Here is a 23,530-nt window from a genome sequence, read left to right on the forward strand (position 1 = left end):
CCATTAACCTTCACTGAATCTGATAACAGAACAGCAGGATGTAATGTACTCATGTGGAAACCCGTTTTTACTACGTGTGTGTTTCCTCTTGCAGCTGATGCCTCGAGAGTGTATCAACTCCCTCTTTGATAACTACACCTGGACCAAAATCTCAGAATACCCTGCTCCCCCTGGCCTGGGTCGCTCCGCCGCATGGCTGCATCCTCGTGTCAGTGTATTTATCATCCTCCTCCTCTTCTTTATCATGAAGGTATGTCTCTTCCTCCCTGCTTACCCCACACTTTGCCTATAGAGTGGGTATTGCTTTGAAATGCACTGTATGCGATAGCATGAAAAACCTCTGGGACTGGTCTTGATCCTGTTTTTGTGTTGCAGTTCTGGATGTCAGCAGTTTCAACTACTATGCCCATCCCCTCAGGTGCCTTTATGCCGGTGTTCATATTAGGTAAGAGGATTTTTGTAATGTGAGTCTCCTGCTGAGGTTCAGTTCAATTTGTCTTTACTGGAGAGCCTTATCTGTCTCCTCAAGGAGCTGCTTTCGGTCGCCTTGTCGGGGAGCTCATGGCCACTCTGTTCCCAAATGGAATCCTGTTTGATGGGATAGTCTACCGCATCCTGCCAGGAGGTTACGCTGTCATCGGTCAGTCTGTTAACCTTCCCTCTGGTTCCCAACGGCCATCTTGAAGAGTTGTAGATTTAAAAAAAGTTCAAAAATAAAATTTTCTTTTCTGTTTTTTAATTAAAAATTATCTATAAATACTAAATGAACAAAGAATTACATTTGGTTGTAACCCTTTCTTGCCAAACTCTTAAAACTCTTACATTTTTCTGATTTACTTTACACTAAATAGTATAGTGTTTCAAAACCAGACTGAACTTTGGTTAGATGCAGTGCTGTGTAAAAATATAGTCACCCTTCATTCCTTTATATTTTCCTAGGAAAATGGGAAATAGGTGCACAGATTTATTTATCCAATCACACATGGAAATACAGCATTAAAGGCAAAAACAGAGTCTGTACAATTCTAACAAGTTTTAAAGTCACCCTTTGGTATGATCACCTTTATTCATCAACACAGCCTGAACTCTCTGAGGCGGCTTTCTTGTCATTTTTCAAGTCTTCAGGAATAGTTCTCCAGGCTTCTTGAAGGACATTCGAGAATGTCAGCTGCCTTTTGTTCTGTCCTCTGTCAAGATGATCCTACACTGCTTTCATAATCTTAAGAGCTTGAAACAAAAAATTTGACTTCTTTAAGATTTTTCATCCAAGAGGCAAAACATTTTCAAAAAATTAAAGAAGTCCATTGGCCTTTTTTTTTCAAGCTCTTGAGACTACCATGACCTGGATGGCTGACGTAGCCCCAGGACATCCTCTTTAGAGTACAACAGGATTTAACTGATTTTCTTGAAAGGCTCATAAGATGTGCATTAAAATGTAATGTCCACTACAGAGGACAAAAGTCGATGGGCCAGGTCTCAGTAAAATGCAAGGACAACAGTTGAATGCTGCAGAAAATCATTAATCTGGTGATTTAGTGCACAGATTTGTAGTGTTGTAGTAATCAAGACTGGTCTTGGTCTCGAGACCAGTCTCGAGACCACTTTTTGATGGTCTCTGCCTTGTCATGGACTCGACCGCATTTGTACTCAGTCTTGTCATGGACTTGGACACTGAGGACTCTGTATTTTATTTCAAGACCAGTCAAGACCACAACTGTGGAAATATCACTAAATTGCCAGAATACTGTCCAATTTATTTGTTAACATCTTTGCTTTTATTGGATGCAAAACGTACTGATTCAAATCCAACAAAGATTGCGCTCCTCTGCCTCTCAAAGGAGCGCACCTCGCAGACTCCGCCCCGGCTAGGTCGCTGCTATTATCGCTGCTTACGCCTGTATCATTTCACCGCAGTTTGCAATCTACCACAGAGCACGGACAGTTTCATTCACAGTGTGTACGTTTGATCTCACTATGGTCATGCGTGTGCTGCATAAATCGAAATAACAACCGGCATGAACACGAAGAGAAGTAAGAGGGAAAATGAAGATCAAAGGAAAATTTAAGGCTTCCGATTCAACAAAAAAATCCCAGCATGAAAGGTAAATACCAACCTTCATGTATTTTGATACACAAACTAAAAATTTAATGCAGGTTTTAGGGCTGCAACGATTCTTGGAGTAACTCAATTCGATTATTAAAAATCCTCGACACAAATTTGTTGCTTTGATGTTTCGTTTCAGCTCTGCAGCTCAGGTGTCTCTGTGTAAGCGGAGCATTTCCAAAAAAAAACAAAAACGACCCTTTAACACGAGTGGATCGCTGAGATGTTTTTTCACGCCCCCACTTCTCTGTGCTGTGAGTGCGCATGTTTGAATGTGCGCGTGTTGTGCAGAGGATGTCAGCTGTTATTTTTTTCTTTACGTCAGCTGTAGCCACCAGAACAGATCTATAACCACAGTGTACTGGGGAAAGGGGGGCTGCCATTAGCACTAGCAATCGTTCGGTGCCCCCCCCACCCCCTTCAGTACAGAGGGGATCCGTCAAAATGTTTTTTATCAACCACCTGATCAGCAACATGAAGAACAGAGAACTTTGTAGCTGCTCCATCCACCCTGTTTGTTTCACACAGAGAAACATCTGCAGTACGGAAGTTAAAATATGCTGATGAATTGTTAAAATGAAAAATTATTTCTTATCCAATTACTTGATTAATTGACGGAGTAATCAATTGAATACTTGATTACTAAAATAATTGATAGTTGCAGCCCTACTTGTATTCAGAAAGCCATAGTCAAACAGTTTTCAGCACCAGTGCTGCTATGAGAGGCCTTCAAGAATAAAATACTACAGTTCCCAGCAAGATGATGTCACTTCCTATTGTTGCATTAAAAACGTGATAGTTTATGCTCACAATATGGTGGCTGATATTCAAATGTAGGAAATGCTATTAGCAGCCGAGGAATCTGTATTATGTTTTTGTTGTGTATTTTTTTATGTGATTTCTGCAAACACAGTGGAAGGAAACGGCACTCTGGGACACATTAAATGCGTGATGTATAAATGTAACTTTTCTGGATTATATGTAAAAATGATCATTCTATCGATCTAATAAGGCCTGATTTAGAGTTCTGCATTGATCCTTTGTGTATAACTGAAAATCCTCTCTGAAGCAAACCTGACATGCACCTCGAGAAATGTAACTACACGTCCAAAGAAACTGATTACTGCTTTCTGGTTATGTCTTAGGCCCCATCACTCAATTAACAAGTGGGAGCGGCATTTAGTGGTTAGTATTAGCTTACTAATTAGCATTAGCATTAGTGCTGGGGTGAGAAATATTTCTTGCTAGAACCCGGAAGTTACCATGGCCACCACCAATGGTAACAGCAGAGAAGTAAGTAAGTTGTTTCTCCGCCATTAGTACATTGAGCTAGTGGTGGGCAGATTGATCCTGATATCGATAATATGGATGCCAACGTTGGTATTGGTATTGATCAATATCAGTGTGATGAGATCGATACTTTGGCTTCAGTTTCTCTCCTGTATGCAGTGCTGCGGTTTCATCAAAGATGCGAGCTGACTGTCTAAGTGTCGCTCCTGTCACAGCACAGAGCACTTTGCTCCTCCCCTCCCCACAGTGTTTTGTTATACTGTCATGTGACGCATAACATATTTTATTTGGGAAAAAAAAGGATTTTGCTATGAAACATTTAAATCAAATTTAAATGTAAATTTGTAGAAAATTAGTGAATGAAGGGACATTTTTATAAATTTTTTTTATTATACTTTCTGAAAAATCTACCTGGAAAAAAGTTTGCATTTGTTCTTGAGTGATGATTTTGTACACTTAATTTATGAAAAAAAATTCCAGACATCAATGTATGGGGAAAATTGTTTTATTCTATTGTTTCAGAACAATAACTTTTATTTTGATAAAGTATTTTCTACTTACATATAAACTTTGCCCAATTCTATTCTGGGTTTTAACTAATTAATGATCCAAAGGAAAAAAATCTCAAACCAGTTAAACTTCATGGAAATTCTTCATAATTATTAAAAAGTATTGGTATCAGTATCGGTGATAATGGCCCCGTGTTTACTTTACATAGGATCGATACCAAATCTTGAAGTGTCGCACACAACTACATTGAGCAGCATACACCAGGAGTGATTGACAGTGCTAAGACCCTCCTCCTGGCTCTGATTGGTTGTTTTTGACTGGGAGCGGTTCAGGGAGGAGGTGGAGGAGCTCCATTTTTTTCGCAGATTATCGGTCTCATACTGTCTGACATGGTGACAGTTTTAACAAATATGTAAAAACCAGATTTTTTTATAAAAGTTACATCCTGCACCTTTAATCTGTATAAGATTAAAGGCTTTAGTTCTTACTGTTGATGAGTGTTTGCCATTTTTTCAGTTTTACACATTTAGCTATGTGGTTTTGAAAAAGCACCCATTTTTACAAAGGTTGTTGGTTTAAAAACAACACAACTTTATGCATAGTTTATGAAAGGCAGAGAAAAGTTAAGACTATTGTGATGAACTATGAATAATTGTTTTACATTCTGTGATAAATGATGGAAGTCACCCAGGAGTATTAAATAAAGATGGTTATATTTAATTTAGCTGTGAGTGTTTAATATCAGGATGATTTTATGGGAATGCGGATCTTTCAGATCAATTTGAGAAGTGATTTTGATCATGTTTCACATTTTATTGTGTCATGTAGTGTCAGGCACTGGTCTTGGTCTTGTCTCGGTCTCGGGTTAGGTGGTCTTGACTACAACACTACAGATTTGTAAAATAAACATTTTAATTCTAGTTCATTTTATTGCTGGGTGTGCTCTCAGTGCTGATGTGTATTATTAAGGTGATGGCTGCACATTGGAGCTTTGAAATTTTAAACTGGATCAATTTAAACATTACTGTCCCACAGCCTGATAAAGGAGATGTGGAATCAGACATCAAATTGAAATTATTGTGACTGATTGAGCAGGTGACAGTGTCACAGCTGGAGCAGGCGAGGCAGGAAGGACCTCAAAGCAGGACGCAGGTGAGAGCTGATTTGTCGTGCAGGTTTATTGAGACCAGGCATAAAACAGGAAACAGGCGGATGGGGAGCCCGCAACAAAAAAACACAACAAACTCGAAACTTGCAACTTGAAAAACTCGAAAACTTGAAAACTAGAAAAACAAAACACACAGCTGTTGTCACATACGTGTGGACAAGACGAGGATCCAAACAGGGAACAGAGGGAAAACTAAGGGCTTAAATACACACAAGGGGATTAGGGCAAGTGGAAACAACAGGGGACGACAGGTGAACCAAATGAACCTAATGACAAAGGGGAAGCAAAACTAAACGCAAAGCACAGGGAACACGAGACTGTCAAAATAAAACAGGAACTGACTAAACATAACAGACGCAGACCTAACACTGAAAACTTAACAAAGGGAACATACACAAAAAACAAGGGAAACTAAACAGCAAACGCAAACAATAAAACTAAAAGAAATGTAACCTAAAAAGTATAACAAAGAAAGCTACACAAAAGAAACTCAAAACGCTGGGCCACCGGCCCAGGACCATGACAGACAGGTTCTAGCCAGCGGTTGATCGCCCGGCGCCGTGCCTTGCTAAGGTCGTTTTGCACCGGGCTGAGAATTTCACCAGTTCGCTATTGGAACTTTTCTATCACTGCAATTACCAAGTGGGCGCGTGCTCTGCCCCATCGCCGATACCAGACTCTGATTTTTTTTTTCCTCCGGCTATATCGCTGCACTAGTATTATTTCACTGCACAACACTAGTTCGTCCCTTGAGTCAGGTGTCTATTTTTGCTTGAATGATTCATACTTAACAAACAAATATATTACTCTGAAAATGGTCAGTTACTGGGACTGACCTCCAATGTCCAAAGAAAAATTTTGAAAGACTTTCAGGAAACCTGGAGAACTACTGATCAAGACCACTTGGAAAAAAAAATTACAAGAAAGTCTGGATCATTGGAAGGAAAACAAAGAAATGAGGGGTGACTCGAGATTATTGCACAGTACTGTACATGAGAATCCAGTGTTAAACAACTGGGAGGATTTACACTTAATTCTCACCACAGGTGCAGCAGCATTGACAGGAGCCGTCACACATACAGTTTCCACGGCAGTAATTTGCTTTGAGCTGACTGGTCAAATCTCCCACATCCTACCCATGATGGTAGCAGTCATCCTAGCCAACATGGTGGCCCAGGGTCTGCAGCCATCTCTCTACGACTCCATCATCCAGGTGAAGAAGCTACCCTACCTGCCTGAGCTGGCCCTCGGGCATATAAGGTAAAGTTAAAACGCCTAGAAGTCCTTATTTTGTTATTCATACCAGTGTCACTGAAAGACTGTTACAATCTACCTGCAGAGTGTAGGGGACACAGGCAGTATAACACAGCAAACCAGCAGACCAAAACATAACTTGAGTCTCTGGGCGAGATGACTGTACAGTTAAACAGAATTTATCTACAGTTAACTTGTGCCATTAAAAACAAATAGGAGGGAATAAGAAATGAAGCAAATCAGGGTGTCCAAGGCCAAAATACTAAACAAACAACAAAAAAATGATTTTCTTTTCTAGAAAGAAAAGAATTACTAAACTTTAGGTTAAAAAAAAGAGAGAATAAATGTGCAAAAACTAAATGGCAGAGAACCCCTACCAAGCTTCCACTAATAACCAAAATGTTACCAATTACAGCAGAGCAAACAGATCTTACACATTTTACCACTTTCAATCACTTAATCACTTGAGGCAAAAAAAACCCAAAAATAAACAAACAAACAAAAAACAGCACTAGTCCAGCAACTCCACACACATCACAGAGCCCAGTGGCCAAATGGCAAGGAGCACTTGCTGCTGGTGTTATATATGCAGTTGCACAAACAACTGGAATGCTGAAACAGAGAGGGAAGGAAGAGAGCAACTCTCTTTCAGGAAGAGGCCAACGGGTCAAAGGACATAATACCCTCACCCATGAGAATAAACCCAGCTTGAAGAATGACTCCAGATTATATCATGCAACATGTCCATAAAAAATATAAAAATCAATTTCTAGACAATGCATCATCCTTCATGTGATCCCTTTCCTTTTGGTGTCTGATGTCAAGGATTTAACAGTTATGATTAGGAATGCCATCTTCATTTTCAAGAAGGTATGTTATCTCTTTCTTCATAAGCTCTCTCTTTAGTAGAGGACAACGCATGTCATTTGAAGAGGAGGTGCATTAGAAGAAAACTGTTCTTTCAACATTTTCAATGGTTTTTGGACACTATGTCCAAACACCAGTTCCACAGTGCTAAAAATTGAGAAATTCCAGCTTCGCCTCGTGATCAGCACAGCACAAGAAAAGGCAAACCTTCAACCCAGTTTCTCTCAGTCTCAAGGCAATATTTGTGCATCATTGCTTTTAGTATTTGATGCCACCTCTCTAGTGCGCCTTGTGATCAGGGATTGTATACACTAGAGAGGAGATGTTTAATACCCAGAGATTATAATGCCTGCTTGAACACTTGACTGAAAATTGGTACCTTGATCCATCTGTGCCACTCTAGGAAGGCCAAAGGTTGTAAAGAATTTCAGCAGAGCTCTTGGTTACCATGGAGGGGAATTATGTCTGAGAAGTGATTGATATGACAGTGAGCAGGAACTGATTATCAGAATTCTTTTGGCAGTAGCCCACATAGCTCAAAGGTTCACCCATTCCAGGGACAGGTTTGGCAGAACCAGGTAGTACAACTTGGTTAAGCTTATCAACAATTTGGCAACTGTTGCAGGTTTTACAAAACCTATCTACATCAGCTTTTACACCTGACCAAAAGAAGTGCTGGAGAATGCAGTCATATGTTTTTGTCACCCCCAAATGACCAGACTATGGATGCTCATGGGCTAGCTGCAACACTTTATCTGCACCCTTCAGACCCACCTGCTGTACTACGTCCCAGTTCTTTCTTTCCCTTCCTGCCTTAACCTAGGCTGATAGACCCGCTTCCACATAAGCAAGATATCTAAGAAAAATAAGAATGCCTTTTTCTCATTTGCCAGTTTCGTCACTTCTGCTAAACATTTGGCAAGAGTAACATCGGCTTTCTGGGTTTGGCTCAGGGATTCATGCGATGCAGGCAGTGACTGACTCTCAGTTGCAACTTTAACCATGTTCTGTTCAGAGGGTGTGAACTCCAAAGGGCCAACAGAAGGTAACAGAAGGTACAAGCACAGAATCATATGTGCCTGGGATCTTGTGAGCACACTGACAAAATATCTCAGGGTCAGTTTAGTTCCTCATCATTAGCGGGAGTGGTATCAGAGCTATCTACCACTATAGGATTAGATAATACCTTTCCCATAAAATAAACAAACCCCTTTTGCAGGAAAAGAGGGACACACAGCGACATCAGAAAACCCAGAAATCAATTTTGATACAATATGAGTATGATGGAATGGAGCAGGTACATAAGCCATCCTAGTACCTCTTACTAGTGTTACTATGGTGAACCACCAGTGCCTCTTTTCCTACAAAGGGGGTTAGTTACATTATGGGAAATAATACTGCAGGGGATAAAGTGTGCTCGCATTACAAGATGTCTCTGCGCTAAGAGGCAGAAGATCAGAGAGGATAAACAATGGTGAATCACCAGCGCCTCAATATTTTCACTGGTTTCTGGTCCTCCCTGGGTCCTGTCAATAAAACATCCATCAAGGATGAATGGTTTAAAACTTCATCTGGTTCATCCAGCTCATCCAGCTTAGCCAAGGAGTCAGAAAGACTCACCTTTTTAGTCAGATTAATGTCTTTAACTGGCTTTGTTTTCTGAAAATGCTTGTTACGCTTAAAAGACAAACAATATGCAATGGTATGTCCTATTCAGTGACATTATACATTCAGTAATAACATTGCCTCTCAGACTTTAGACTTGGCGGTGCACTTTTGGATTCTCATTGGCTGTTGATTCACTTTTAATCACAGACACTTTTTATGGCTCACAGCAAATTCCTCTGCCAACACAGCAGCTTCCTGTAGAGTAGTTACTTTGTTTATTTAAGTGTAGTACAGGTTGTTCTGGAACACAGTTCTTGAACTCTTCTAACACCACCAACTCACGTAGTGTATTAAAGTCAGTAGCTTTGCTTGCCAGGCGCCATCTGTCAAAGAGTAGTACTCCTTTTTCCCCTGGCAAACTCAAATGTGTTGTAAGAGGTTTTCCTCAGGTTATGAAAACACTGTCTATACCCTTCAGGGACAAACCGAAAAGCTCTGAGAACAGCACTTTTAACTTTATCATATACAAGCCTATCTTCAATTTAGAGAGCTATACATGCTTCTTGTGCCTTACTAACTAGCTTGCACTGCAACACAAGCAGCCAAACATCTTTGGGCCAGTGCAAAGCAACAGCAGTGCCTTCAGAAGCATTGAAATAAGCCTCCACTTCAGCTTCCTGGAATGGGGGAACCAAAGAAATATTCTGACTGACATCAAATGCCGATGGGCCTGAAACACATCGACATTAGACCGGTGGGAAGAATCAGTAGAAAGTGCCTCAAACCGAGGCAGAGAGGGGGTGGTTTTTCCTCATCTGGCTTAACAGCGGTGGGGGAACTCAACACGGAAGCCTCAACATGAGCAGCAGCTCCAGAAATATCAGCAGTAACCCCCCCCCCCCCCCCCCCCCCCCCCCCCCCCAAAAAAAAAAGAATGAACCCAGCTTAAAGAATAATGCCACAGTATACACTCCTCTCCAAAAGTATTGGAAGAGTGAGGCCAATTTATTTATTTTTGCTCAGTACAGTAAAGAAGAAGCACCTTTTGTCTGAAGCCACCCAGTTTTATTGTTAGAAAAAGTATTGAAACAGATAAACTTAAAACAGATTAAAGTCAGTAAGATTTAATATTTAGCTGCAAATCCTTCACTTGCAATAACTGCATCAATCCTGTGATCCACTGACATCACTAAACTTTTGCATTCTTCTTTTGTGATGCTTTTCCAGGCTTTCACTGCAGCCTCTTTCAGATGTTGTTTGTTTTGGGGGATTATTCCCTTCAGTCTGGTCTTAAAAGGTAAAATGCTCGATAGAGTTCAAGTCTGGAGATTGACTAGGCCAGTCTAAAACCTTCCACTTTCTGATGAACGTCTTTGTAGTTTTGGCAGTGTGCTTTGGGTCATTATCTTGCTGTAAGATGAAGGATCTCCCAGTTAGTTTTGGCTGCATCTTTCTTTAAACTGAAAGAAAATGTTTCTGTAGACTTCTGAATTCATTGTACTGCTGCCATCATGTGTGACATAATCGGTGAAAATTAACGAGCCCGTCCCAGAAGAAACCATGCAACCCCAAGCCATGACATTACCTCCACTGTGTTTCACAGATGAGCTCATATGTTTGGGATCATGAGCAGATCCTTTTTTTCTCCAAACATTAGCCTTTCCATCACAGTGGCAAAAGTTAATCTTTGTTTCATCAGTTCATAAAACTCCATAAGATAAAACTGTCCCAGAACTTCCGAGGCTTGTCTCTGTACTTCTTGGCAAATTCCAATCTGGCCTTCCTATTCTTCTTGATAATTAGTGGTTCAGCACTCTGATGAACCCGGTGTATTTTTGTTCATTAAGTCTTCTGCAAACAGTAGATTGCGATACCTTCACTCTTGCTCTCTGGAGGTTGTTGCTGATGTCACTAACAGTTGTTTTAGGGTCTTTCTTTTCAGCACCTGCAATGTTGCTGTCATCAGCTGCTGTTGTTTTCCTTGGTCTACCTGTTTGACATGTTACTCAGTACACCAGTGACAACTTTCTTCTTCAGGGCCCTGTACTATGAAGCAGGATTTTGGCTTGTCCAGGTAACTTTCGGGGGTTAATCCTGTGTTTTCAGTACTATGAAGGTGTCTCAATCACTATGGTACCTTATGCTGTGAACCTAACCTGGTCCGGAGCAGGTTCCAGATTAGAGATCAACAGATATGAAATCACCACCTACAGACCAATCAGTTCTCCAGAAAATAGTATCACCATTCCTAGAAGATCAGTCAGACCTCTATTTTAGACCCTCCTACTCTCTCGTAGGAGGGTCTAAAATTTTTCTTTTGTTTACAGCAAGTTTTAAGCGCAATATAGATTCTCTCCTGGGAGAATATGTTTTATATGTGCATCTTGTTAAGCCGTACCTTACTAAAACCACTGAAAATAAGGGCAACTGTGTGTTGCAGTGTCACAGGTACATGCATGTATTCATTTGGTGATTTAGGAGATGTATAAAATGTTGTTCCACTTGATTCCAATCTTTTGCTGAGTCTCTTTTACACTGCTGGACCTGCAGCTACTAGAACACAGAACACGCACCAAGAATACCTGTTCAGTCAAATTAATTTCACTTTTATCTACTGAGAAACTAAAGCAATTTCCACATGTCCTTTATCAGGCTATGGGCAAGTAACCTTAACTGTTTAAATATATCCAGTTCTAATGTGCAGCCATCGCCTTAGAAATGCACCCAGCAATAAAATTAACTCAAATTAAAATAATCTTACTGTAATATTTTAACATCCATTGTAGATTTTTAATCACCATTTGATAATGTCTTTGGGGTGGGTGACATAGGGATCATTTTCTGTGGAAGAAAAGTCGCATGACCCGTGAGGTGCCCCTTTTAAGTTGGTTAGACGGTGCCAACACCACCCCTTTCATGTAAACGCATGGGGAAAACCCTGAGCTAACTTGACAAGTTGATAGCTAACTTTGTGTGACCGTTTATCCTGATCAGCAATCTTAGGGTAAATGAATCCAGATAACTGAAAGATACCCTGGGTATGTTTAACGTGATTCATAGTATAGGCCCCAGGACAGACCCAACAGTGTACTATGTGGCCAGTGTTTGTGCAATGGTTCTGACTGATTTTCGATCTTCTCTCAGCTCCACAATTGCTTGTATTTCACCCATTGACAGCTTTGTGTTTTTCATGTTGGTTACGCCTCCAACTATAAATGCACAGTCTGCACAGACAATACCCTAATCTGACACTGAGCATAGACATTCAGCGCTCTTTGTTGTTTGAATAATCACTGCAACAGAACAGACCTGGGCAACAAAACACACCTGTGATTCACATGTTCCAGTTTTGCTCACAAGAAAAACAGGTGGGTTCAGACAAAAGGTGCCGTCTTCTGAATTGTGTCCAAATGAAAATACCTGAAAATAAATGCTGAGATGTTGATCATTTGTCTCATATTGATCTTTTAATGTTAAGTCCAAATGTGTTCAATCTACAGCAAAAATAAATGGATTGGCTTCACTGTTCCAATACTTTCAGAGGGGAGTGTATAATACAATATGTCCATCAAAAATGTACAAATCACTGCCTGGACAATGCATCAGCCATTATTTTATCCACACATTTTTTGTGTTTGATATCAAGAATTTAACAGCTGTGATTGGGCTAGGCCATTTTCAAGAAGGTACTTTACTGATTTCCTCATCAGCTGTCTCTTTAGTGGAGGACAACAATATGCATGTCATTTGAGGAAGAGGTGCATTAGCAGACAACAACCGTTCTTTCAACATTTTCTCTGGTGTTCGGATACTATGTCCAAACTGTCATGGTCCTGGGCATAGGACCCAGTGTGTTTGAGTTTTTGGACTTTTGAGGTTTTGTTGCCTTATTTTCTGTGATCCCTTGTTTTGGTTTATTGTTTCCATTTGAGTATATTTAAGTATTTCAGTACTATGCTTAGTTTAGTTATTTGAGTATTGTGTATGCTTTAGTTATGTTTTGTTCCCTCATTATAGCTCCCTGTGTCAAGTCTGCGGTCTTGTGTCTGTGCTTACTGGTTTCCTGTTTTACTTTGTTAGCTTTGGTCTTGTCTGTCCGTGTTGAGTTTTGCTTCCTTAGTCTTGTTAATCAGATTCTGTTCAGCTGTGCTCCCTGTTGTGTCCTACTTCCCTTAGTTGTCTGTTGTGTCCTCGTTTTAGTTTTCCTCCTGTTGTGTGGTCTGTCTGTCTGAGTCCTGTTTCTAAGTGAGTTTTTGGCTCAGTTTAGTTCCATTGTGCCCTGAATTTTCCAGCAATAAGTGCAGATGAAAGGTCAAGTTCTGTCCTGTTTTTGAATCCTGCATTGGGTCCTCAACCTCCCACACACGTAACGAGTTACATGACACAAACACCAGTTTGGGCAGGGCAGGGTATTCTGGTCCTCTGTGAGTCCTGTCAAAGACACGTCAGTCAAGGATAAATGGATTAAAACACTCATCCGGTTCATCCAGCTCAGCCAAGGAGTCAGAAAGACTAACCTTTCTAATGAAGTCAAGGTCTTTGGCTCTGAAAATGATGGTTACACTTAAGAGACAAACAATATGCAATGGTATGTCCTATTCTATGACAGTAATAACATTACCTCTGACTTTAGACTTGGCAGTGCACTTTTGGATTCTCACAGGCTATTGATTCACAAGGACATTTTCATGGCTCACGGCAAATTCATCTGACAACACTGCAGCCTCCTGTAGAGTAGTTACTTTGTTTACAGTGGCTTGCAAAAGTATTCATACCCCTTGAACTTTTCCATATTTTGCCACATTACAACCACAAACATAATTATATTTCACTGGAATTTAATGTGAAAGACCAACACAAAGTGGTATACAATTGTGAAGTGGAAAGAAAATTATACATGATTCAAAACATTTTTTACAAATAAAAAACTGAAAAGTGTGGTGTGCAAAAGTATTCAGCCCCCTTTTCTCTGAGTGCAACCAATTGCATTCAGAAGTTGCCTGATGACTGCTAATGACTAAAAAGAGTCCACCTGTGTGTAATCTAATCTCAGTACAAATACAGCTGCTCCGTGACGGCCTCAGAGGTTGGTTAAGAGAATATTGGGGAGTAAACAGCATCATGAAGTCCAAAGAACACAGCAGACAGGTCAGGAATAAGGTTATGGAGAAGTTTAAAGCAGGATTAGGCTATAAAAAAATTTCCCAAGCTTTGAACATCTCACGGAGCACTGTTCAATCCATTATCCGGAAATGAAAAGAGTATGGCACAACTGTAAACCTACCAAGACAAGGCCGTCCACCTAAACTTACAGGCCGAACAAGGAGAGCACTGATCAGAGATGCAGCCAAGAGGCCCATGGTGACTCTGGACGAAATGCAGAGATCCACAGCTCAGGTGGGGGAATCTGTCCACAGGACAACTATTAGTCGTGCACTGCACAAATATGGTCTTTATGGAAGAGTGGCAAGAAGAAAGCCATTGTTAAAAGAAAACCATAAAAAGTCCCATTTGCAGTTTGCCAGAAGCCATGTTGGAGACACAGCAAACATGTGGAACAAGGTGCTTTGGTCAGATGAGACCAAAATTGAACTTTTTGGCCAAAATGCAAAATGCTATGTGTGGCAGAGAATTAACACTGCACATCACTCTGAACACACCATCCCCACTGTCAAATATGGTGGTGGCTGCATCATGCTCTGGGGCTGCTTCTCTTCAGCAGGGACAGGGAAGTTGGTCAGAGTTGATGGGAAGATGGATGGAGCCAAATACAGGGCAATCTTGGAAGAAAACCTGTTGGAGTCTGCAAAAGGCTTGAGACTGGGGCAGAGGTTCACCTTCCAGCAGGACAACGACCCTAAACATAAAGCCAGGGCTACAATGGAATGGTTTAAAACCAAACATATTCATGTGTTAGAGTGGCCCAGTCAAAGTCCAGACCTAAACCCAATCCAGAATTTGTTTCAAAATCTGAAAACTGCTGTTCACAAACGCTCTCCATCTAATCTGACTGAGCTTGAGCTGCTTTGCAAAGAAGAACGGGCAAAAATTTTAGTCACTAGATGTGCAAAGCTGGTGGAGACATACCCTAAAAGACTTGCAGCTGTAATTGCAGCAAAAGGTGTTTCCACAAAGTATTGACTCAGGGGGGCTGAATACTTTTGCACACCACACTTTTCAGTTTTTTATTTGTAAAAAATGTTTTGAATCATGTATAATTTTCTTTCCACTTCACAATTGTATACCACTTTGTGTTGGCCTTTCACTTTAAATTCCAGTGAAATATAATTATGTTTGTGGTTGTAATGTGACAAAATATGGAAAAGTTCAAGGGGTATGAATACTTTTGCAAGCCACTGTATTTAGGTATCGCACAGTTTGTTCTGGAACACAGTTCTTGAACAACTTCGGCTCATTTAGTGTGTTCACTCAAATGTCTAGGAAGAGGCTTTCCTCTGGTTATGAAAATGCTGTCTATACCCTTTTAACTGAAAGCTCTGAGAATAGCACTTTTAACTTTATCATACAAAGGTCTCTAAATTAAACACAGCCATATTTCAGGAAGTCCCAGATCCAAAAAAGTAAAGGCTCAGTGCTGGGCCAAAAGGGGACGAAGAAGAAAAAGAAAGGGTCACATCAGCAAAGCTCCCGAATAATATAATTTATTAAAGACAAACCTTAAGGAGTCCATAGATTTCAGGCCATAGATTGCCCTTCCTCAGACTTAAACAACAATGCAGGAATAATTGGTATATATATATAACTAATTGATATATAAAACTAATAGAGTTATTATAAGAATTATAGGACAGGTCTCAAGTCAAACTCTTCATTAAGACCATGGGGAGCTAATGTATCTAGTAGAGAACAATTTATATCACTCCACGACGATGAGGTTTCACAACTTCAATCCTGCAACAGCTGAGAGCAGATACGTTATGAGCAGCTTGGGTGAAATGAATGGCAACAGAGCTAGTGGTTTTACCCACGTAAGCTAAACCTCATGGACATTTAAGCAAATAAATCACATTGTTCATTTGACAAGTGATGACGCCTCTGATGTTAAAAAGTTTGCCAGAGCGGGGGGTGATTAAAAGTGGTGGTCTTATGTGTGAAGTTACACTGAGTGCAGTGACCGCATCGATAATTACCAGAAGGGATCTGAGTTAAAAAATGAGAGGGTTTTGGTATAGGGAGGCAAAAGGTTTCTCAAATTAGGTGCTCTTTTATAAACCATGCGAGGTGGCGTGTTCCAAAGGTGGATCGGAACTTACAATATGCCAGTGTTTTTTAACAGTGGCTTCTAAATCCTTAGAGAAAGGAGAGTAATGGAGAATGCAATTAAGATTAGTTGCCATATTTTTGGGCTTGGTATTAAATAAACATTCAGCTTGAGAGATTCCTGTAAAACGTTGACGTGCATGCGCAATCCAACTCTGTATTGTCTCTCCATGAAACGTTTTTCAAGGGCATCTGCTTGTAATAAAAATCTTCATCAGATCTACAGATGCGGCATATCCTATTAAATTGAGACACCGGCAAGCTCTTTTTAAGAGCGGAAGGGTGAAAAGATTGACCGTGACTATCTGTACTCTTACGAAAAATGTTAGACCCCAATAGATTTCCATTCCTATAAGTAGTAATATCTAGAAAGTTCATTTTACATGCATCATACTACATGGTAAATCTCAAAATATTAATCATTATTGCCGATGAAATTAAAAAAAAAAAATCCATAAGTAACGTTTCAGGTCCAGACCAAATAAAGAAAATGTCATCACTGTACCTCTTCCAGTGGGAAGAGGTACAGTGATTAAGAGACTGATCAAAGATTAAAGTTTTCCCAAAACAAAACAACATATAGAGAGGCAAAACTCTGAGACATTTTGGTTCCAATGCTCATCCCTAGAATTTGTAAATACAATTCAGATCCAAACATGAAGAAACTGGAGTTGAGAAGATATTTAGTGCAGTACTGGGTGTCAGTTCAGGGTGGGTATCCAGAAGAAATTTAGCCACCCTTAGACCTCCCTGGAAAGGTACATTGGTGTAAAGGGATTTGATATCCATAGTTACCAAAAAATACTGAGCATCTGACAAACTAATGGTTTGGATCAATTTGAGGAACTTCATGGAGTCCTTCACATAGGAAGGCAAAGAAGTGACTAAGCAGTCAACAAAAGCAAAACAAGTCAACCGAAGTAGATGTATGTTCAGTAAGAGAGAGCCACTATACTATACACCAGCCGGGAGGAAAAGCTTCATAAGGTTTATGAATTTTAGGTAGAATATAGATGACTGGAATAATAGGATGGCTAATAAACATGAAATGATATTCTTGTTGTGTGATTTCCTGTAGTTCTAGAAAAAGATGTAATTTACTCTTTATCTTTGATTTAAGTCAGATTTTGATGCCTCACAGTTAGAATAACATCTGGAAGGCCTGGGTTTGATTCCACCTTGGCCCAGGCCTCTCCCTCTCTCTGTGTGGAGTTTGCATGTTCTCCCCGTGCTTGCGTGGGTTTCCTCCGGGTACTCCGGTTTCCTCCCACATTCCAAAGACATGCACTTACTGGGGTTAGGTTAATTGGCTAATCTAAATTGCCCATAGGTGTGACTGAGCGCGTGAATGTGAGTGTGAAAGGTTGTCTGTAACTCTGTGTTGGCCCTGCAACAGGCTGGCAACCTGTTCAGGGTGTACCCTGCCTCTCGCCCTATGACAGCTGGGATAGGCTCCAGCCCCCCCGCGACCCTGAACAGGATGTGCGGAAGCAAATGGATGGATGGATGGATGGAAATATTATTCAGCTGTCTGATAATTTCATTATCATATGCAGAGTGATCCATAATAACAACTGCTCCTTCCTTGTTGGCACTCTGTATCACCAGTGACTCATCATTTTGTATTTCAAAAACAATGCAGTTCTCTGTTCTTTGGTCAAATTATTACAAACTTTATATTGATGTTTTTTACCCCACATCTCAATGATTTCTCTCCCTACTAATGTACAAAAAGTATCTAAGGAGGCGTTCCTCTTAGGAGTGGGAATGAACATACTTTTTCCTCTGAATTGATGTCAGAGGTGAGTTGTGCTTTTCGTTGTTCACATTCTTCGAGGAGTCGTTTAAATGTACTAGCGTCAGTGATGTCATGTTCCAATTGGAGTTTCACTGAAGTGATTTCCTTGTGAACCACTGTCATGTTGTGAGACACTTCTTGGATGGTTAAGGCCATAAGATCGAAGGAACATTTGTTGAGAATCTTGCTCCATCGATCACAGAAGGTGGCATTGTCTTCACCTATAATAGGGCCCTTGTTGATCCTGAGGCACCTTGGGATTCTTTTTACTCTCAGGTAATCACTGAGAGTGACAGCATGCAAAAACAAACGAGTTTCTTTTTCAAGTAGTTTATCCAGTGTGGACAGTGTGGAACAAGAACCAGGGTCACCAAAAAGAGACTCATTGAGCGTGATATTCTCATAATCTTTGAGAGAGAACTCAAAAGTTCCATAATGACTGTGAAAAAATCGTAAAAGGCAAGAGTCAAAAAAGTCCTTTATGCCAATTGTTAATTGTGTGCACATTTGCTTGAAGCCTTTACTCCTCTTTTTCCATTTTTGATTGGAGGGCACTCACTATCACATAACTTTTTCATAGTGTGGGTATACCATTATTCCTGCATTGTTTGTTTAATTCTGAGAAAGGGCAATCTATGGCCCGAAACATCGCTCTCCTTAAGGTTTGTCTTTAATAAATGACGCAGGGAGTATAACAACAAACCAGCAGACCAAAACACAAACCCCGTCTCTGGGAAAGACGACTGTGCAGTTAAACAGAGTTTATTCATAATGATCTATTTACAATTAACTTGTGCCATTAAAAATAAATAGCAGGGAATAAGAAAGGATGCAAATCGACATCAGGGTGTCCAAGGCCAAGATAACAACAAAAAAAATCTCCCACTCTTTCTAGAAAGAAAAGAATAACTAAGTTTTAGGTTAAACCAAAAAGACAATGCCTAAGCTCTCTGGGTGGCCACAAAACAGCAGAAAAAAGATACAAAAATAAAATGGCAGAGAACCCCAATCAAGCTTCCACTAATAAACAAAACTTTACCAAATACAGCAGAGCAAACAGGTCCTATACATTTGGACAATGAAATACTTTAAGCATAAAAAACAGCACTAGCCCAGCAACTCCACAGAGCACAGTGGCCAAATGGCAAGGAGCACTTGCTGCTGGAGTTATATATGCAGTTGCACAAACAACTGGAATGCTGTTCAGCTGTGGGATTCAGGTGTGGGAGCCCTGAAACAGAGAGGGAGGGAGAGACCAGCTCTCTTTCAGGAAAAGGCCAAAAAGTCAGTGGATGTAACAAACTGTACTTATTGTCATATCACTTCATCCCCAGCAAGTATAACATCTTTGTGGAGGACATTATGGTGCGCAAAGTGAAATTTCTGTCTTCTCAATCCACCTTTCGGGAATTAAACCATCTGCTTGAGACCTCAACCCTGAAAACCATCCCCATCGTCGATTCCAAAGGTAGGATGACCTCAACAAGACTTAATGCTTCATTTTGCTTTTAAAGGGCTTTTAAAAGGCTTAATATTAATGGAATAGGTCTGTTTAGTTCTTCAGGTCTTAAAGTAGCTTTCCATGATTAACAGTTCAAAATAATTTATCTTATACTCAGCCTTTGTGCAGCCCTTTCTGTCTGAAACAAGCTTGTGATTGGCAGCCCCACATAAACTGAATGCTTGAGTGGCTTCTGTTCCTGCAGGCAGAACGGTGTGCATGACATGATCATATTTGAGATACCAGGTCTTAATGACATCATATTGAACCAAGAGTAGAAAAAACTTTAAGAAAAGAGTTTTTATAGTAGTCTGACATCTGGCATTTCATCTAACAGGGATTAGTTACACCTTATTATTTGAAACTTTGGCCATGTTAATATAAATATCCATCATTATAACAGTATGTATTTGTGACTGAAAATTAGGAACATTATATTTGTTTCCCTTTAAGTTGGTTTCCTGGCTTTGTGTTAAGCTGATCACATGTAAGTCTCAACAGTTTTCCCCTGAATGCCAAACTTTCCCCTGTGAAATTTCCTTCCCCGCAGAATCCATGATTCTGCTGGGTTCGATTGAGAGGACTGAGCTTCAAGCCCTCTTGGATTGGTGGCTTTCACCTGAAAGGCGAGCCTTTGAAAGAGGTCAGAGTTCACCAGATCAAGGCTCTAAAATCAGCTGGGAGTCCTTTACCTTTGTTGATGAGGAGGAAGGAGAGGAGAGCGCTGAAAAGGTGGAATTTGACCATTTACTGACCATCAGGTGTTGTTTGTTTGTGTCTACCATGCACTTACTGACAGTGGTATACCCACCAGACTACCACCCTTGTGCTGGAAGAATGTAATGGACCCATTCCTTCCCCCAAACCCCAGGAACCCTCCACCAACCATACAGACTCAGGTAACATGTTACAAGGACAGGCTCACTCATCCGTGTCACTTGTCACTACTCTGACATGTGTTGCCATACTGTGTCCTCAGAGAAGCGCAGGCTGCCATCTGTCAGGAGGACCCTTCAGAGACTCTTCTCCTCCACGTCTTCGTCAGGCCAGACAGAAACTCAGGTACCAGGATCACACTTGTGTATCCATTGCTTTGAGGCCAAAAGCTCAAAGAAAGAGTGCATCAGTGATCTGCTGCTGAGTTGGCAGTGACAGCTCAGACAGGGGCATCACTCCAGCATGGCAGCCTAAGCCATCCTCACTAATGTGATGGGAGGGAGCATAACATGACACAGACATAATGGTTTTGACATCTTTTGCAGTAGGTGATGCTTTAAAACCAGCATCTTATAATTCTCTGTAAAGTTTCCTTACTATTCATTCTTTGGTCCTCTTCCCCATGTTTGCTCAGGAGACCACAGCCCCTCAGCTGACTGACACCATGTCTCCAGAGGAGGTATTGATTGTGCAACCCCATACTGAACAATCTGCCAACAAACCACGCTAATCAATAATTACATACTCTGTTTGCTCTGAGTCCGTCTCTCTGCTTTGTGATTGGTTGCAGATCAAAGCCTGGGAAGAGGCAGAGCTGGACAAACCAATTGATATGGAGCAGATACGCATAGACCCCTCTCCATTTCAGCTGGTGGAAAGAACTTCTCTGCATAAGGTGACCACAGCATCACATGGGTGAAGCATCAAAAATCTTGTAAACAGACCGATTCTGCACATTTACAACTAGGACTTATTTTCAAGTTTCAGATTTTAAAGAAATGGTTTCATCAAGCGGTCATTTCGGCTCACAGACTGGAAACAGGAAGAAAATGCATACTCTTTAAAAGGAAACTATATCTCCCTACCAGCCTGCCTACCTCCAAAGCTTACAGTTAGCATCTTATATCATTTAATCTGATGAGTTAAAATAGCATGTACTCATGATGCTATTGGAGCCAGCAGAGTTAAAGCTGACCACTTATGTTCATTTCCACCTTTACATGTTTGTTCTTGGACTCTATTGAGGATAATTCACAGTTCAAAATACTCATCATTTACCTTACACTGGGCCTTCAGTCCCCTCAGTTCATCTTCTGTCTGAAACAAACTGTTTAGCTTCTCTCCCTTCAAGACCGTGCTTCCTTCCTTTTTAAGTTTTTTTTTTTTTTTGCCAGGACACTTTTAGATGAGAGTGCAGTGACAAGAAATGTGGCTACAAGAATAAGATGCAGCAATGCAGCAAAACTGAGCATTTTTATTCTTAAGCTTGCCTGATTGCCTAATTGCTTATTCATTCTGTTTCTATTCTTCTGTCCCAGCTTCAGTTTTCAGTTTAAAAGGGTGCTCCAAGTGCATACCACCTGTCCACCTGTCTGCTGTCTGTAGCTCTAAAGGAACTTGTTGAAGCCTGAAATAAAAGCCCTGATAAAGCATCAGGCTTATCTCAGCTTGGTCCAAGAGTCTGCACGTACAAAATAATTAACATCATTTGAGATGTAACTATCTGAGTAACTACATGTCCCAGGGGAACAAAATTAAATAGACTTCCTGTTGAACAGTACAATTTTTTTTTTCATCAAAGTTCAAACAAGAAATTCAGAGGGATGTAGATTTTATGACCGATTTCACAAAGCTTCACAACTGTTCAATATGCGCACTGCCTGTGACACAACACACGTCAGTCGGTAGTCCAGCTCCTGCCAAACAGTCTGTAGCATGTCTTGTGTAACAGTTTTTTTGTGCAATATCCAAATCTGCTTTCCAGTTGGTGCATTTTTTAAAATATTTTCCTCAAAAATGCACGCCACACACTCTTGTTTGCGTTTGAGCATATTCTAATGCAGAAAACGCCTTTTTCATGTGTCATCAATGCCATTTTTCAACCTGAAAAAAAAAAAACGTTAAAAATTAAACTTGCTTAATTTTTACACATTTTGTTAAAATTTGAGATCATTTGAGCAAGAACTCAAATTATCTCAATTTTTTTTAGACACCTTACATTAAACTAAAAGGTGTCATGACAAACAGGTGTTTAAAAATTTTGCATTTGCGGCTTTTTATTTGCAGTAGAGGAGAGACAGGAAATTAGGGAAGGATGCAGGGGAAGACACGCGGGCAGATTGGTGACAGGTCGGACTCGAGCCTGCGCCGCCCACGCTGCAGCGCGGCATGAGTATGTGGTTGCCAGCTTTAACCACTAAGCCACCTGGGCGCCCCATACCACAGATACATCTACCAAAAACCTCAGATGAATTTGAATATCGGCAACCTTGACCTCAAGGTCAAGGTCAGAGGTCAGGTTTTCTGAAAATCTTCTGAACAAGATAACTCGAGAAAGGGAAAGTGTGACCTAGGATTTTCAAATTGATACCATTGCTTCATCTACTAAAAATCTTGGACAAGTTAGTTCTTTCCATAACAGTGCCAGTCACGGAAAGTGTCAGTATTCTCAGTGGTTTATATTTATTATGATTTTAGCATTTCTTATTGCTGGTTCTTACTTAGCCATTTGGTGGTGAATTGATATAGTGAATAAAGTCACTAAGGCTTATATACACCCCATTAAGGTCTGCTGAGACCTGGTAATTATGTGTTCTAGAACTTGTACTCCCAGGAGATTTGTGCCTCCTAAAGGTTCTGCTGCCAGGAGGCTGAGGGGTAGCACAGTACAATTTTTTAAATGATATAATATGAAAATGATTTTCTTTTCTTTTTTTTTAACTATTCACTTATTAATTTTTTTTAATGCTGCATCTATGTAGCAAAGCCATACATTTTTTCCTTTGCAGCAGAAAAATTGCTTATGAGAAGCAGTACACGGTCACAGTACAACACATCTAACACTGACTGGATTGTGTCCTCTCTCTCATTACTCAGACCCACACTCTGTTCTCCCTGCTGGGTCTCAGTCACGCCTATGTCACCAGCATTGGTAAGCTGGTGGGTGTTGTGGCACTGAAAGAGGTAAAGTCACTTTTTTCTTTTAATTTATCCACTTGTTTTTGTCACCTCTCTTGATTTGATCTGGTAATGTGGCATGATGAGCTGTGAGTTGTTCTGTCACTGGGTGCATCATACTTTACGCTTTTCATGCAGTTATCTCACTAACCGCCCTCACAAATCATCTCACTGGATGTTCAGTTTAATGATCTTACGTTGTTTCTCTGCTTGATGTTTTTGCCTCTGTGGGTATTTAAATGTCTTTCACTCTTC

The 23,530-nt window shown here is 40.5% G+C and overlaps 1 protein-coding gene across 1 annotated transcript in view; it reads left to right on the forward strand.

The window, feature by feature from the left end:
• The window catches only part of clcn1b (chloride channel, voltage-sensitive 1b), a 56,359-nt gene that overhangs the window by 31,216 nt on the left and 1,613 nt on the right, over positions 1-23,530 (forward strand). Inside the window, exons 12-22 of the mRNA XM_030750156.1 lie at positions 95-250; positions 376-445; positions 530-640; positions 6,119-6,332; positions 19,215-19,348; positions 19,932-20,113; positions 20,196-20,280; positions 20,361-20,443; positions 20,733-20,777; positions 20,889-20,993; positions 23,195-23,281. Coding sequence (XP_030606016.1) covers positions 95-250; positions 376-445; positions 530-640; positions 6,119-6,332; positions 19,215-19,348; positions 19,932-20,113; positions 20,196-20,280; positions 20,361-20,443; positions 20,733-20,777; positions 20,889-20,993; positions 23,195-23,281 — 1,272 coding nt within the window. The remainder of the gene's footprint in view (positions 1-94; positions 251-375; positions 446-529; positions 641-6,118; positions 6,333-19,214; positions 19,349-19,931; positions 20,114-20,195; positions 20,281-20,360; positions 20,444-20,732; positions 20,778-20,888; positions 20,994-23,194; positions 23,282-23,530) is intronic.

This window comes from Archocentrus centrarchus, chromosome 16, assembly GCF_007364275.1.
Source record: "Archocentrus centrarchus isolate MPI-CPG fArcCen1 chromosome 16, fArcCen1, whole genome shotgun sequence".
Taxonomy (NCBI): domain Eukaryota; kingdom Metazoa; phylum Chordata; class Actinopteri; order Cichliformes; family Cichlidae; genus Archocentrus; species Archocentrus centrarchus.